This window comes from Coenobita brevimanus, chromosome 110 (genome assembly GCF_032717465.1).
Source record: "Coenobita brevimanus isolate Jiangsu-jjx chromosome 110, ASM3271746v2, whole genome shotgun sequence".
NCBI classification, from domain to species: domain Eukaryota; kingdom Metazoa; phylum Arthropoda; class Malacostraca; order Decapoda; family Coenobitidae; genus Coenobita; species Coenobita brevimanus.
The window spans coordinates 49,410,448-49,427,442 of record NC_137063.1 but is presented as its reverse complement, the minus strand read 5'-3'; the positions used below and the strand labels follow the sequence as shown (position 1 = coordinate 49,427,442).

Here is a 16,995-nt window from a genome sequence, read left to right as displayed (position 1 = left end):
AGTACGGTAAAAATTATGAGAACTTTTAGGACAACTTTCACACACACACACACACACACACACACACACACGTTCAGAGTTTCTTCAGTGCATCAGTGAATAGCACACCTGGTAATGCCACTGTTTGCATTGGCATGAATACCCGACGATCCATTCTGAAATATGCCAGAGCTATCCCTTTCCAGAATGTAATGGGTTTGTTATCACCTGACAAAGATTCATAACTCCTTCAACTCAGCTGGTGGTCAGGTGTACTCAGAGTGGACGATATAGTTGACTAGTAACCAAGGAGACTTATTCCTACCTCCTGACCAAAGCTCAATGAATTTCAAGCAACTCTGACCTAGTAATCAAATTGTGGGAGTGGCCAAGATCAGATACCCTTGTTGCCTAACATGTTATGCTGCCTGAGTGAGCTTGTGTGCTGGAGGCAAAGAGCTGGGAGAGGGGTGGATTTTGTGTGTGTGTGTGTGTGTGTGTGTGTGTGTGTGTGTGTGTGTGTGTGTGGTGTGTGTGTGTGTGTAGTGTGTGTGGTGTGTGTGTGTGGTGTGTGTGTGTGTGTGTGTGTGTGTGTGTGTGTAGTGTGTGTGGTGTGTGTGTGTGTGTAGTGTGTGTGGTGTGTGTGTGTGTGTAGTGTGTGTGGTGTGTGTGTGTGTGTGTGTAGTGTGTGTGGTGTGTGTGTGTGTGTGTGTGTGTGTGTGTGTGTGTGTGTAGTGTGTGTGTGTGTGTATCTCAGGGTGGACGGACGCTCAGCACCTCATCACTCAGGTTGCACCACCGCCTCTTGCTGTGTTGCTGACGTGGCTGCTGACCCTCCATTACCACGCTGATGGAGGGACGACCACCTCTGCCCTCACCCTCCATGTACTCTGCATAGTGAGTCGCTGGGGGGTTAGGTAAATACATCGCCTTAATCACATTGCTTCCTGAAAATGGCTTCCCTCATGCAAGGAATAATTAAGATGATCCATAGATACGGCAGCCCTAGTGTTATGGTTTTTATTACGTTAAATGCTTTTTTTTTAATATAAGTTTGAGTTCTCATTCGAAGATTGTTATTAATTTTAAGTTAGAATTATGGTTGTTTTCAAAAATAAGGATAATGTGCCGGTCGCACTTTCCTGAGTGGCATTATGTAAGCAATAATCCCCACCCATACCTTGATGTAAACCCATATGAAGTATATCTCACTTGAGCACCTTAACCACCAGGCATCCGCTAATTCAGAAGTTGCCATCTCACGTAGTAAATGGCTCCTGGGTTACAAGGAACTATTTGGCTTGTCATTCAGAGTACACTCGCTTAAAAATAACACTACATAACAGTAACGAAGGGAGAGTATAAATGTAAACTCGCCTGAAGATAGCACTACATAAGATCTATAATGGGAGATACATAAAAACTCACCTGAAGATAGCATTACATAACAACTGAAAAGGGGAGAGAAATAACTGTAAACTAGCTTGAAAATAGCACTATAATAGAACTAAAGGTAAACTCGCCTGAAAATAACACTACATAACAGCTATAAAGGGAGAGAGATATGTGTAAACAAGAATTATAGTGGGAGAGACGTTAATGACACGCTTCTTCTAGTACATTCGAGGAAAACTCCCCGATGCGTCTCTTTTTATTTACAAACACAATATACATCAAAGACCTGTTCGGGTCCACTTAAAACGGGAAGCAACGAAGCTAAATGAATACTGAGAATCTGGCTATGCACATATAAACACGTAATTGTCTGCAGAAATCCCACGTGCTGGATAGAACTAAACTGCCGCTACACACAAGGATGATGAGTCGGTCCCGGGTTCCCGTCAGGTAAGGAAGCTCCCTAACCCCTCTTCCTAAGCGATTTATTCTACTTATTACTCCTTACTGCCCTCTCCTATGTCATTTAAATTCACCTACATATCACCATTTTCAGCATCAAGAGGATACAAATCAGTATTAACCAGTCGCATCTCAAAATAAATCGCCAAGGAAGAGGTGCTAGGGAGCTTCCTTAACCGACGAGAATACGGACCTGGGTACTGGGTCCTTAAATTTTCTCGTATTTTCCTCACTCTGATGAAGTAACACGTTCGTCCACTGTATTAAGTTCCTGTGTCCAGTGACTCTTTTACATTCCTTCCTTTCTATATTAAGATCATTACATTCATCTCAAGATCCTCAGTAGGGAAAGAGCAATTTGAAGGCTGCATCTCTCCCTCTCATTTGAAAGTCACTCTTACCTGAAGAAAACAGCCAAGGAATCGCCAGGATAAAGTAGAAAGGGACGTCATATGACTCAAGAAATCAAAACAGAGCACGAGGGAGAAAGACAAGTTCCCAATTTCCGAGTCATTTGTAACATGATGAGTATAAGATATATTTGGCTTATCTACCACTCTGCTGGATGTGTAGTGTGGCATGCAGGCTAATCACACCTGTTCTCACACCCGCTCTCGCACCTGTTCCATAAATGACCTTCAGAATTTGGAAGACTTGTCCCCTCCTCGCTCTCCTTGACAATGGAATAGTGACTGTCTTGGGATTGTCTTAGCAGCAAGGAGGTCGAGTGTAAGATGGATGGTTAGTGGTGCTTATGATTTTCAGGTCGTTTAACACGTTCATGAACTGATTGTCTCTCATTCCTTCACTCTCCTTTTCCGCCGATCTTGAATGCCATTGCTTGAAATTAGATAAATGATTGTAATTTGTAACACGCACTGTCTGTATAAGTTTCCAGTTGCTTTAGAGGTAATTTGATCGTCTTCACTCCTTAAGCACTTTTTTTCCTCGATGGGGTTGATGGTAAGTATATAAAACGTATATGTCGTGGTCTTATCTTTTCTTTTATTACTCGTTTTCATCATCTGCCTCTCTATATACTTTTCGTGAACAGTAAGCCGTTTCGTAAACCGGTGTTGTCGAAGATGATTGTTGGAAATGTAGATGTAACACTCGTGTGTGTGTGTGTGTGTGTGTGTGTGTGTGTGTGTGTGTGACTCACTTTCGTAGGCTATCTCTCTTTTCAATGTTCTAAGTTGGCTTTATTTTTATCCATTAGTTTTGTTCTTCTTTGTGCATTTTTTAATGCAAATGTAATAATCTCGTCTTTGTTTTCAATTACTCACTTTCATCAGCTGTTTCTCTGCAACATGGAAGTTTCATTCCCCTTTGGAACATAATATATTTGAATAAAAACGGAGTCCTTGAAATTTACAAAAATCACACGAAAAGTTTCTTCTTGCACCTTCATCACTAGCAAAAGCCTCGAAGTGTTTAGCAGTTTCAGAAGATTTTGAGGACTCTTATTTCAAGATTCACTGAACTTGGCTCGGTCTGTGTATAAACTGCAAACATAGCTCAACACGTAAAAAGTGTATTATGTCACTTGGTTATTGAAAATAGTACGGTATATACATTTTTTTGGTTCTGTTTTGTCTATAAATATGGTTTTAATCGCAGTTCCATTTATATAATTATGTTATGAATACTTATTACGGTTTCTCTCACTATGAACCTAATATAGGTTACATGTGAATCATATATTTACGGACTTTTTCATATTTACAAGCATCAGGACTAAGTTAATCTCATTATAAATCTACATAGTCTGGAAGGCACTTTGCTTGAGAAAGTACAGAAGACTCTTATGTGCACAAGACGGTGTTATGTTGCTGATCTAATGAAGTTAAGGAAGAAACAGAGGGATGCTTTTTGTTTCCAAGCCCTCCTTCCCTTCCACCTCTTCCTCCGCCTCCCTCTGAAGTTGTGAGCAGTGAGGAGAGAGGAGCACGTGGCAGCAGGAGCAGGAAGCAGAGGGCCAGCAGAAGGGAGTAGACGGGACAGGCTACTAAGGACTCCGACCCGTTGGTTTGCATGGCTGCCGGAGTCTCGCCTGGGAGGGAAAAAAAAACACGAAAGTTTATATTAGAACGAGACGCCATTTGACCCTTGTAGAATAGTAGTAGTAGTAGTAGTAGCAGCAGCAGCAGTAGTAGTAGTAGTAGTAGTTGTAGTAACAGTAGTAGTGGTAGTTGTAGTAGCCTAAGGAGAAAAAGAAGAAGAGCGGAAGCGATATGACATTCGTATGTATATTTATCATCATGACAGATGCATTTACGGTGCGACAGTAAGATTTTTAAAACACTTCGACTGGATTCATGCTGATAATTGTAATGATGACTATAATGATGAGAATAATGATGGTGATAATTTTAACACCAATAATGACACCACAAGCACAGTCGCTGGAGTCAATGAAGAACATACACTAAGACTCAGTGCATTATTTTCGTTTTCAATCTGTATGTTGCTCGATCTGAATTTGACTTCTGAAAGGCTGGGATAAATGCTTAATCTCCCTCCAATGGCGCATCCAATCGGGCTACCACATATATTTTTTGGGGCCTCCGTTATTGTACAAAAGTGGAATCGTTCTGCTGCCTCTGCGCGAAATTGGAACCTCGACTCCAGCGCTGGGAATTTACCGCTATCATAGGAAGGGAAGCTCGCGGTATCAGAAATGTCAGTCACCGCGTTCCCCCCCTCACCCCCGCCCCTCTCTCTCTCTCTCTCTCTCTCTCTCTCTCTCTCTCTCTCTCCTAAACCCGTTGAAGGATGATACTTTTATTTTTTCATTGTATTTCTCTTCTTTCGCCAGTCTGTGTGTGTGTGTGTGTGTGTGTGTGTGTGTGTGTGTGTGTGTGTGTGTGTGTGTGCGTGCATGCGCAAAAAAAGGTAAAATAAGACCAAGTACTGCAATGAAAAGTAACGACGACTGCACAAAAACTAAAACCCATGCTAATATCCCGCCATAATATCCCTGCACCTCATCCAAGCCTGCAGGGTACACTCATGCCAGGTCTCCAGTTCGCAGTAATCGACGTAATCCACTGTGTTGTCATCAGGGGCGCGAGGTAAGAGGGGAGGGAGGAAGTGTTTGCATGCCATACCTTCATTGTAAGCTTGGCGGTGGTGGCGTGGGGAGCGGTATTATTAGGCTGTTGTGTTACTTCTTATTCCCGTTCATTCCCTTTCTCATGGTCTGTATTTTTTTTCTGATTCTCCCTCTCTCTCTGTCTCTCTCTAATATCTAACATTCTTATTTCTTCTCATTGTCTCCCCCTGCTTTGTTGTAATCTCTCTCTCTCTCTCTCTCTCTCTCTCTCTCTCTCTCTCTCTCTCTCTCTCTCTCTCTCTCTCCTTCCCCGTTTAATTAATCATTACCTCTTCCCTCAACAATGTTCATCTTATCTCTCCTTGTCTCTAGTGTTTCTCCCCCTCCACATTATCTTACTGTTTCTTTAGTATGTTGGCTGTTTCCATTATTATTATTACAATCATTATTATTATTATTATTATTATTATTATTATCATTATTATTTATTTTCTCCTTCTCCCCCTCCTCCTTTTCTTCCTTGCTATATACTTTTGTGTTTTTCCATGCACCTTTTTCATTTGCTTCTTACCCTCCTTTCTGCCTGGTGTATTTTCTTATCATACATATCAGCCAACAAATACATCTCAACTCTTCTTCCTTCATATCACTGCATTCCCTCTGATTGCCCATTAATCTCCCATTTGTGTACTCTCTCAGTCACCTCTTTTTCCTATGTCACCTCTTTCCCATTAATTTTACTTCTGTATTATATTTTCTTTCTCCCAACGTTACCCCTTTTTTGCATTTTTTTTCTGTCTTTTTTAATTCCTTGTCTTATTTTCTCTTTTGTTGTTGTATTTCTCCCATTAAGAATCCTGATCCTTCTCTCTCAGTTCACTCTTTCTCTTAGCATTATCTTTTTTCCCTCCTCCTCTTCTGACTCACTTCCTCTCTTCTCTTCTCTCTCCCAATCACATACTCTCCATTACATTCCTCTTTCAGTAGTTTTCTCGACTTTTTCCCAATAATTATGTCTGACAGTTTCTCTTTCCGACTCAGGTCGCCTTTTTTTTTTGGCTCTCTCCTATTTCTTATCTCTTCTTATTTATTCACTTCTCTTTTTTTGATCATTTTCGATTCGTTGCTCCCCTCCAACAGATTTCCCTTTCTAAACCTTCTCTCTCTCTCTCTCTCTCTCTCTCTCTCGTTTCTTCTTTTCTCTCGTCCAGTCCTCTCAATTTTCTATTTTCTTCCAGCTCTCTCTCCCAGTTTCCGCTCCTCCTTGGTCTCAACCTATCTCCCTTCTGATCTCTCCTCTAACTCTTCTCTCTCTCACTTCGCCCATCCTCTCTAATTTTCTCGTCTTATCTCTCGCTTTACTGTGCCACTGACCTTTTCTGTTATGCTGCCAATTTATTTTTTTTTTTCTGTCAGTAAATCAAGCAATAAGTCTTCTTCGTTTTCTTACGGTTTTCTATTATTCTCTCTCTCTCTCTCTCTCTCTCTCTCTCTCTCTCTCTCTCTCTCTCTCTCTCTCTCTCCTGTCATCCTTTTTGCTAATTAATCTCTGTTCTTTCTGTTTCATCTTCTCATTCCGCCATTCTTCTCTTTGTCCAGTATATGTCTTTATCTTTTCCAACTCCCCTTCTGTTTCCACCTTTCCCCTTCCCTTATTTCCCCACGTATTTTCTCTTTCAACATTTTTCCAATTTATCCCTATTCCCCTCATATCTTCACACGTATTTCTATTTCTTTTTCTCCTATAACATTGTTTCATGGACCCGTCACCTCTTGTAGGCTTTTTTTTATATTTAGTTGAATTCTGGGTTATGATAGACGATTATTTTGATCTTGGGAATAGCGTCCATATGATGATACTTTTAATCTGTCTTCCCTTTCAGTTCCTCTCTGTTTTGTGTGTTTCCTGGCAGTTATATTTCAGTGTTCCCTTCAGATTTTCCCTTTTTCTCTCATACTTTTCCTATCCTCCAATTTTTCTCCTCATTTCTGCCTTTTACCCTCTCATTTTCCCCAACTTGGCTCGTTTTCTCCTCTTCTAACCATTTTTTTTCTCTTACACATCATTCAGCTCTTTCCTTTTAACTTTTTTTTCCTATCTCGGCATTTTCACCAATTTTCCTCTTTCTTTCCTTACAAAGTCTTTTTTTCTGTTTTTTTTCCTGACAGCATTATTTTTTCTCTGCATATTTTCCCTTCATGTTTTTTTTTCCTCCAAACTCCTCTTCTAATCATCGCTTTCACTTTTCCATATTCCTTCCATCCTTCTTAATCTTTCCTCCCCAAGTTTTTTTTTTTTTGACCATTAGTTTTTCATACGCTAAAACTTTTCCTTTTATCTTTCTTTTGTTCCTCTTCTCCGTTTTCACTACCCTTTCTTTTTGCCTCCCTCCCTCCCAGTTTTGCCCTCTCCCTTTCATCTGGACAGTTTTTTATCTCTTCATTTCTTTTCACGCTTGTCCCCCTTTCCCAGTTCCATGTTTTCACCTCTCTCTCTCTCTCTCTCTCTCTCTCTCTCTCCTGACTTTTTTTTTTCTCCTCCAGTGCTGCAGTTCCACCTGTTTCTCTCCTAAGCAATATGTTAACTTTTTTTTTGCACAGTTCTGATGATTTCCCCTTTTGCCTCATCTTCCAGTCATCATTTTTTCACCTTCCATATAGTCTCCCTCTCTCCTAATATAACTTTCTTTCTTCCTTTGTCCTGACCATTATTTCTTCTTCATGTTTTCATTTCTTTATCCCATTATCTCTGCTTTGCATCTTCGTTCTCACAAATTTCAGTTCACTCATAACTTTTTTTTTTTTTTTATCAAAGTTATCGTCATTCTTCAAGCATTATTGTTCCTGTACAGTTTTTGTTCATCATTTTCTGCTTTTTTTTGCGTTCATCTTTTTTTTCCAGTCCTCCGTTTTCACCTTTCTTTCTCCCTGCCTTCCAGCCTTCCTATTTGGCATTCCCCCATTCTGTGAACCATTTTCTTTTTACATGTCTTCAGTTCTTTTTCGCTTTTTTCTTTATTTTGTTTTTAAATCTTCACTTCTCCACCTAATCATTTTCGCAGCCATTCTATCTGCAGATCTTCATATACCTCCACGAGTATTTTTAGTCTCTGTCCTCTTCTTAGTTTTCATCTTTCTGTCTTAATAGTTTTTCTTTGCCTTTCTTTTATCATCCATTTGCCGCCCCATTTTCCTCTTCAACTTTTTCATTTTTCCTTCTGTATATCTTCATTTATCTGTCATCTCGTTTTCCTCTTCTTCAATCTCTTCTCCACCTCTTTCTCACTTTTTTTCTTATCGTCAAACTTTTCACCTTTCTACTTGACTGCCTGCCTTTGCCTTCTGATTATCTTCATCTATTTGTCATCTTTTCCTCGTCTTGATTTTTCCTCAGTGTATCTCCATCTGTTTCTCACTTCTTTTTCCTCTTCAACCTTTTCACCTTTCTGCCTTCCTGCCTGCCTCCCAATTTGGCTTTCTCCCCCCCAAACAACGACAGGAACACGCCGCCCGGCCAATCTTCCTCTGCTAATGGGAAATACAGGCCAGGAGGGGCGAGGGAGGGGAACACTCTCTCTCCCCTCTCCCTCTCCCCTCCCCTCAGTTCTCTCTCTCTCTCTCTCTCTCTCATATCCGGGCCCCGTCATTTGCTGTTTTGATAATTTCCAAAACACACGTCAATAATTATGCCTTTCACACAGGAAGATATGCCGCTTTGGTGAAATTATATACCTAAATTATTTTCACTCTAAATTATCCCAAAATTGCCGTGTCCTCGTCTCGAATCCCAACGTGTATCAATAGACTAATAATGTTCTATGATGGTAGTCACGAAGAAGTGCTATAGGAAGGATGCGGATTTGTCTTATTCTGATCCAAACGACATCAGGGCCAAGTTAAGGTGAAAGAACTACAGGATCAGAAATCAGCAGTTTCTTGATGTTGATTTTTTTTTTTTCTTTTTTTTAGTAATTTCCCAAACGTGTCAGTAACGAAATTCCCTCTTTGCTGATGCACTTGTTTATATTATTAATTTCTCAGTAAAAATTATACAGTATGTCCTTTCACGGAGATTAATTACTATCTCGGTGATATTGCTGCTTTTATCTCTATACAGTATAAGTAATTTTGTTGATGGAATAGTTTTTTGCAGTATAAATGTGTGAATAAGCAACACAGAATTCAATTATATTATTTTACTGAGCCGTCACGTGCAAAAAATAATCTGTTTACTATGCATGGAAGCGTATTACTTTTTTCAGCTGTTTCTGAACACTTTTTCAGAAATTATGAACAGCGAGGGAAATTAATTGCTCTGATTACACTTTACTATATTTGAATCCGCAAGACCATTTTTACCCTTACTGTATGGCGGTGATGACCTATGTTGTTACCCTGCCAAAATTTATTAAATGTACTCAGTCAATCAGTCAATCAGTCAGTCAATCCCCGTTTAATCCAAGAAGTCGACGTATAATAAACAATCTTGGCAAATCTTTGTAACTAAGGCACAACTTGTCGCGATAGAGTGAGTTAAATTCTCCATCATTTAGGAATATGTTGGATAGCTATAAACCCTGAAGCTTCTTGTGTTCAGATCTTGCTCAGTGATTGCAGGATGGTTTTATTGTTTTAGGAGTTGTCTGCGAAAGCCTACCGTGAAAGTTAATATCTGTTACACTTAATGTACGTAATCCAGTGTTCTTATTAGTTAGGTATTCCCTGCAGGATCTTAGATAAACGTTAAAAGACTTTTGGTCCTAGTTTGTGGAGTATACAAGTTAATATTTCTTAAACTAATTTTCTTTTTAGCCTGTCATCATTAGTATCACCATCTTTCGTGATTAGTTCACGAAAACATTCCACGACTGGTAGTGACTTCTGTCCGTAGTTTATATGGAGGAACTGATAAAAATTATACCTTGCAGTAGTAATCCCTGTGATTCTCCCTCTCAAAAATACCTCGTGCTACGGAAATGGATGTGTATATATTGCGAGGTAAAGCGGCAATCGTCATAGGAAGGAGAATCTGTATGTTTGGATGTGAAAGGTGTTTGAGATGGAGAAGCGACTGCAGGGGATGCTGGTGACATGTCCATCGTCTGACACTTGTTAATGTTGCGGAGTATTTGGAATACCTGGGCTGAAGCTGAAATGCTGATTCTCTCTCTCTCTCTCTCTCTCTCTCTCTCTCTCTCTCTCTCTCTCTCTCTCTCTCTCTCTCTCTCATAATAGCACGAATGATCCACGTCTCTTTTCTTACTTGAAATGAGGAGCAACTCTCATACACCATTTTCTTCCACACTGCGCGTCATGCGAGGAGGGACATTAGCAAAATCTCTCGTCTGTCTGGCTTACACTCCGTCTCCTGCAGTCAGGTTATATTAAGGAGATGGCTTTTTGTCAGGATTATTTCTTCGGTCCTTACGTTCATCCTCGTCACCTTTTGTGCTGGAGAGGGGTGGGGTGGCTCTCCTCTGTTTTACTTAGTTTCTTTTTTCATGTTTCTTGATTTTATATTATCTATTAATATTTTCTGTTTGTTTTGTGATATTATCTTTTTGTGTGAGTGTTCAGTTATGTTGTGCTGTTATGTTTTGTGTATGATTTTTTTTATTGTTTCGTTTTCTTTTATATTTTAATTTGGTTCTCTCTTTTTGCGTTGATGTTCCTGTCTAGAATTTGTCATTATTTTTGTTCAGATATAGATATTTCGAGCACAGTTTATTACACACGGGTACCTTTAATACACACACACACACACACACACACACACACACACACACACACACACACACACACATTTCAGACACTTACACAATCCATTCTCGCCTCCCCCTCGTAATCTCTCTTCGCTTCGTTCATCCCTCTCGTTCACTTTCTCAGTCTATCATTCTTCGTCTCCCGCTAAACATCCCACCATTGCTATCCCACCCTCCTGCACTTTTTAGAGCCATTTTAGATTGAGTTACTTCCTGATCCATTATTCTTCCTTCTTCCGCTTGTCATCTCTCTCTGGCTCTTTCCCCTTTCATTTTAGATAGCGTTTCCAGTGCATTATTCATCTTTCTTTCATTTATCTTTTCTGTCTTGCTGTATTTCTTTCCTCTGTTTATCGAAGCTTTTGTGTGTGTGTGTGTGTGTGTGTGTGTGTGTGTGTGTGTGTGTGTGTGTGTGTGTGTGTGTGTGTTTATCCTCATATCGCGCGGTGCATTACCACAGCGTCTCATGTTTAGCGAACGTTGTGACCTAAAATTAACACCTGGCGGATCTCTCCTGGGTCGTTACGTCGCCCTCGAAGACGCGCCCGGCCAAGATGACAGGCCATACATTCTTTTCGACGCCTCATGATTAGAAAGCACCGAAGCATTACTCACGTGATTGACGGAGGTCGAGTAAGGTGATAAAGGATGATGGAGGTTGATACTGGGACGTGCATGGGTACTGATAACTTCCACACCATGATAGTCTTGTTTTTAATGCAATCCTGATTCATTATATATTTTAGGGCGCAGAAGAAGGAACTTTGATTTACTGGAAGTGGTGCGAGGAATAGAAATAAAGGAGGAAGTTTATGTTGAGAGAGAGAGAGAGAGAGAGAGAGAGCGCATTTATTTAGACTCTACTCCCTGATGACCTGTTACTCGTTTCATTTATGCTTCCATTAACTATATATTCCTTAGTAAGCCCCTTTGATGATTCAGTCTTTTCTTTATATAACAGCAAGGAGGAGAGATTAATACAAAAGTCATCAGAGTGAGAAGCATAAATTTACTGATAAACACATGAACCACTCACCATTAAGCACGTGCACTCTGATGACCGCTGCTGCAGTGTTGGACGGATCGCAGGTGTAATTGCCGGTGTCTGAGGCTTGAGCGTCCTGGCCAGGGGTAAGAGAACAGGGAGAGTTAGCATATCATTTTTTTTTTTAACCTTGCCTAAGCAGAAACGATGGTAGTATATGATGACTTTGATAAATTATGGCAGTGGAAATGAATAAACTAAGACGTAATATTTTGACTGAAGTGTGGTAATAATATTGATAATAATAGTAATAATAATCATCATCATCGTGCAGGGTACTAATAAGCTGTTTCTGGAGAGAGAGAGAGAGAGAGAGACAGAGAGACAGACAGACAGACAGAGACAGAGAGTGAGACAGAGAGAGAGAGAGAGAGAGATAGAAGAATCACTGCACTGAGGGAAAAAAAAAAGAAAAAAAAAAGGCCATCACAGGATTTTGAAAGCTTTTAAGAATTTCGCGAAAGAAGACATATGAAATAAAACCAATTCTCCTCTGTCCACACATCCTCCGGGCAAATTCTGGCGCTTGTTACTGGCGCTAAAAATCAGGAGAGACAACACGAGTTCTAAATCCATCAGCGCACAGCCGGCCCCCAGAATTTCCACATGAGATAACCAAACAACATAAATCAGTTCGCTGTCGCCATGCTTTTCTGACTTTATGTTTTCCTGCTGACTGGTGATTTTATTCACTTTATTAGAGACTACTTAGGCTGATAGGGATAGAAGCATTGTCCGGTACGCATATCTAACTATCTTACACACACACACACACACACACACACACACACACACACACACACACACACACACACACACACACACACACACACACACACACACACACACACACACACACACACACACACACACACACACACACACACACACACAGAGTAAGTTCATACAATAAAAAGACACCAAACTATACAGTGTTCCTAAAACAATAACATCCCAAACTTTTAGTTCTACATAGTTCCCCGTCTGTGACCTTAAGACTTGACCCCAAGACATCAAAAACCAAAGCGCTGGGTGGAGAAAGCTTCTAAGTCTTCATAGTTTTGCCTTAGAGAACGACCAGACCATACACCTTGAACAGTACCTCCTAAAACCTTGGCTGCCAAATATTTTTCTTGTTCCTGAGTAGAACATATCGCTGGCCAGACATCAGAAGCAAATATCGGTACGTTTGCTAACACATATATACTGGGCCGGGTAAGCTTGTAAATCTGAGGCTCTTGCTTGCCGGAGTCAGGTTGGGATATCGTGGAGTGAAGTGCAGCGTGAAGTTTAGGAGGATTTAGCTGGGAGTGAGGCGTGCAGAGGTTGGGGGCTTCAGTGGGGTTAGGAGAGACAGATAGGCAGAGAGAGATACCTTTTAATAGATGTGTACGTGGAGAGAATGTGTGTGTGTGTGTGTACAAATGCTGCGAGACGATATATTAGTATTTTTATGCGACGGCAGCCTCGTGGATGTATTTAAGTCACAGATCTGAGAAACTTATTGATCTACCAGCAGAAGAGTATGCTTCCAAGGATGGACTGTAAAAATTTTTGTGAAAACTGTGCATGTGAGTGAGTTTGAAGGCTACTGAAGGCGAAAAAAGACCTATATAACGACGGTGCAGTAAAGAATAGAGTCAGAAATCAATATATGAACGATAAGCAAGTAAGAGAAGAGACAAAAAAAAAATAGAGCTACATAGTAAAGTGTATAAAAAAACATATAAACTGTTCCTTTTTCTCTTTTTCCAGGCTCCATCCGCCCTCGACAATCATCTATCCTGGTGAGTGCAATGCAATGTCTCTCAACAGTAACTCTTTACGTTTCATCTTCCCTTGCCCACTGTGTGTGTGTGTGTGTGTGTGTGTGTGTGTGTGTGTGTGTGTGGACAGTCATCCACTCTGGTAAGTGATATACGAAGCCTTACTCCAGTGTCTCATTACTTTACATCTCCCCAGGGTTCTTTTGTGTGTGTGTGTGTGTGTGTGTGGATACATGGTCACTCGTCAGTCAATTTCCTATCATCTTTTACTGCAGAAGTCGAAGATCATAAAGGAATTCTCCCAGTCACCTCATCTATCATCTTGCCATTGTTGCATTAGACCATGGGGCAACTCCAAGCTCATTCCAGTCACTCTCTTCGCTCCGACAAGATGAGAGAGAGAGAGAGAGAGAGAGAGAGAGAGAGAGAGAGAGAGAGAGAGAGAGAGAGATGGGCAAGGCAAGAATATTGTGATCAAACGGGATGGAAGCGAGAGAAAGTGGGCGTATTCAGGAACGTCTTGCTCTCTCTTATATTGGGTAGGGTTTTTTTTTCTTTTCTGAGTCCCCCCTCTCCACACTTCTTCTTTCTCCCCATCTTCTTTCAATGATGATACCTTTTTTTTTTTTTTTAAATAGATTTTAGACGATGAAAAGAGTATATGGGATTATTATTTTTTTCCTGAGCGTCCCATCTCCTCATCCTGTTTCATCTAATGTGTTTATTTCGTATGCATTATTCTGAATATCATTAGTTGTAGCACTAGTCATGCAACTTACAGTGATCAAGAACGTATATATGTATGTTTGTATGTATGTATTATTGAAGCCTCTGAGTAAGTAAAAAAGCAGAGAGAGAGAAAGAGAGAGAGAGTAAAAAGTCTGATGGGCAGGGAGAAAAGGATAGGATGCAAGAATATTGTGATCAAACGAGATGGAAGCGAGATAAACTGATGGCATTGCAGTCCATTTCTTTCTTGTATTGGTGGGGGAGACTTGTATTTTCCTCAGTCTCCCTGATCATTCTTCGTTTTCTTCCAATATTCAGTTGTACTGTTATTATTATTATTACTATTATTATTATTATTATTATTATTATTATTATCCTACGTTGCCCCATGAGGACCGTAGGAGCCTGGGGCTAGGCAAGTTGGTCCTGGCATTTAAAATTATTATTATTATTATTATTATTAAGTGTGGTGCTGCTTGTAAGCTGTTTTAAACTGATTGGCAAGTCAATTTTTTTGCTGTAACCTATTGTATATTATTATTATAAAACAAGCCATTTCTCAGTGTGTATTAAGGTTAGGGCAATGTAGATAATAACAAGATATTCATATTTCGAATCACGTAGGCGAGATATTTAGTTTTTTTTTTTTTGCATTATTTTCCTCCTACGTCTTAAGGTTTGCAAACTTGAAGACTGCATTCCAAATTTAGTTTAAACGACCTTTCAGTGTTCTCAAGAAATTGTTGAAAATGCCTGGGATCTTACGAGATGCTCAATGTACTTCTCTTTTGCAAATTTTTCCATCGCATCACCAATAAGCAATTTCCATACCTGATTCCGCCCTTGTAAGCTTTCCACTACATTCTTATTCATGCTCGCCGCAATTCTGCCTCTCGCCTCAGAAATTGGGTTTTGCAGGCAGCGTGAGCCGGGCGAATGTGGCGTGAGATTGATGGTGGTAGAGCGACACCCAGCCTGATCACACACCACCACCACCACAACCACCACTGAACCACACCACTATACCAGGCTAACATTGTATCAGCTACCAAAGACACTGTCATACCACACCAACATACCACCAACAACAACTGCACCCACCACTACCACCATCATACCGCCACCAACCACCATCACCACCACCACCACCACAAGCCATGATACAGCACCATCACACCACCACTACACCACTGCCACCATCATCACTACTACCACACCATGACAATTCACCAGTGCACCATAACCCCACTGCTATACTCCACCACTACACCACAGTCACCACCACCACCACACCACAGCACTGCCACATCTGCAAACATACCACCACTACATCACACACACACACACACACACACACACACACACACACACACACACACACACACACACACACACACGAACCCTTCCACAGCGCAGTTCAGAGTAAGAGTAAAATGGCCAAAGATATAGAAAACTTAACTTGAAAGGAAAAAGAATGCAAAAAAAAAATGTTCATATAAAGGCCGCTTATAACAAGGAAATTTCACATCATCCGCGAACGAAGGTGTCAAGAACAGGGATAATGGAGGATGCCACCACCGAGAAAGATCGCCAAAGGTGAGAAAAAAAAAAAAAAAAAAAAAATCGGCAAAGTGAGAAGTGGGAAAGGTGTATTTTCTATGCGTTTCGAGGTCGCTTGTTGTTCTTAGATATGGAAGTACATCTACATATACATCACTTCCTTGAATGTTAAAGTGTACAATAATCTTACTTTATCTTCCAACCTTTCGCACTTCTATATGGGGGCAATGTTGAGGCTATCCAAGTGTGATTTTCCATTCTTTTTTTTTTTGGCCTTTTCACGGCTGGATGCCATTCCTTTCGCCTAATGCTTTAAATAACGATTGTTTTACCTCCAGATATATGTGAAGGTAGCTCTTCAATAACCTTAAAAGAAGCCAGTCACAGTAAAAAAAATCACTGACCTGTATCAATAAGTAACCTGTGGTGGAGTTGCCTCTATCCGTGGACACTGTTATGCCGCCCCGGGGAGAATCAAAACTCAAGACCTGCCGGGGAGAGAAAAAATAATACTTAAATACGATCTCAAACCACCTACCTGTTCAGTAATGTATACGGAAGACTTAAGGTAAAGAATCTTGCATTTTGGCTTTCTTTTTGAGCAATAGTCTACGTGATGGTAATTATTTTAGTTGATCACCTCATGTATTTAATTGTGATTCGTCAATAATCTTGTTCATGTATCCCTGTAATTGTTGTTCCACAGAAGATATACAGAGGTAGATAGATAATAGACAGACAGACAGACAGACAGATATACTGATTGGTAACTAGACACCTGGACAGAAACAAGAGATAGAGAAAACCACCCCCTCTATAGCACCAAGCCATTCCCCCCTCCAAACAACCCCCCACATCACCACTCCCTTACCTTTCCATTGTGATACCAAAATATATATGTGGGAGGCTCTGGACTGTGGCTGATGAGACAGGTTAAGTTAATGGCGGATCCCTTGTCTACGTGGATGTCTGGGGCGCCTACTATTCTGGCTTGAGGTTCTGTGGGGAGAGAGAGGAGAGTTTGGTTAGAGAGAGAGAGAGAGAGAGAGAAGGGGGGGGGATTTGTGTTTCTGCAGGAGGGAAGAGAGTTTGGTTAGTAGCAGATTGACGAGGAGTGTGTGAAGGAGGACAGTATGTAGTGAGAGAGAGAGAGAGAGAGAGAGAGAGAGAGAGAGAGAGAGAGAGAGAGAGAGAATAATTCGACATGTATTGGGAAGTGTTCAGCAGATACGGAAATTAAAG

The 16,995-nt window shown here is 40.6% G+C and overlaps 1 protein-coding gene across 1 annotated transcript in view; it reads right to left on the bottom strand.

Moving 5' to 3' along the window:
- Window positions 1-732: 732 nt before the first annotated feature.
- The window catches only part of LOC145417582 (zwei Ig domain protein zig-8-like), a 128,734-nt gene continuing 112,471 nt past the window's right edge, over window positions 733-16,995 (bottom strand). Inside the window, exons 5-9 of the mRNA XM_080286286.1 lie at window positions 16,625-16,752; window positions 16,158-16,241; window positions 11,690-11,774; window positions 3,788-3,889; window positions 733-884 (exon numbers count right to left, since the gene is read on the bottom strand). Of these exons, the coding sequence (XP_080142412.1) occupies window positions 733-884; window positions 3,788-3,889; window positions 11,690-11,774; window positions 16,158-16,241; window positions 16,625-16,752 (551 nt within the window). The remainder of the gene's footprint in view (window positions 885-3,787; window positions 3,890-11,689; window positions 11,775-16,157; window positions 16,242-16,624; window positions 16,753-16,995) is intronic.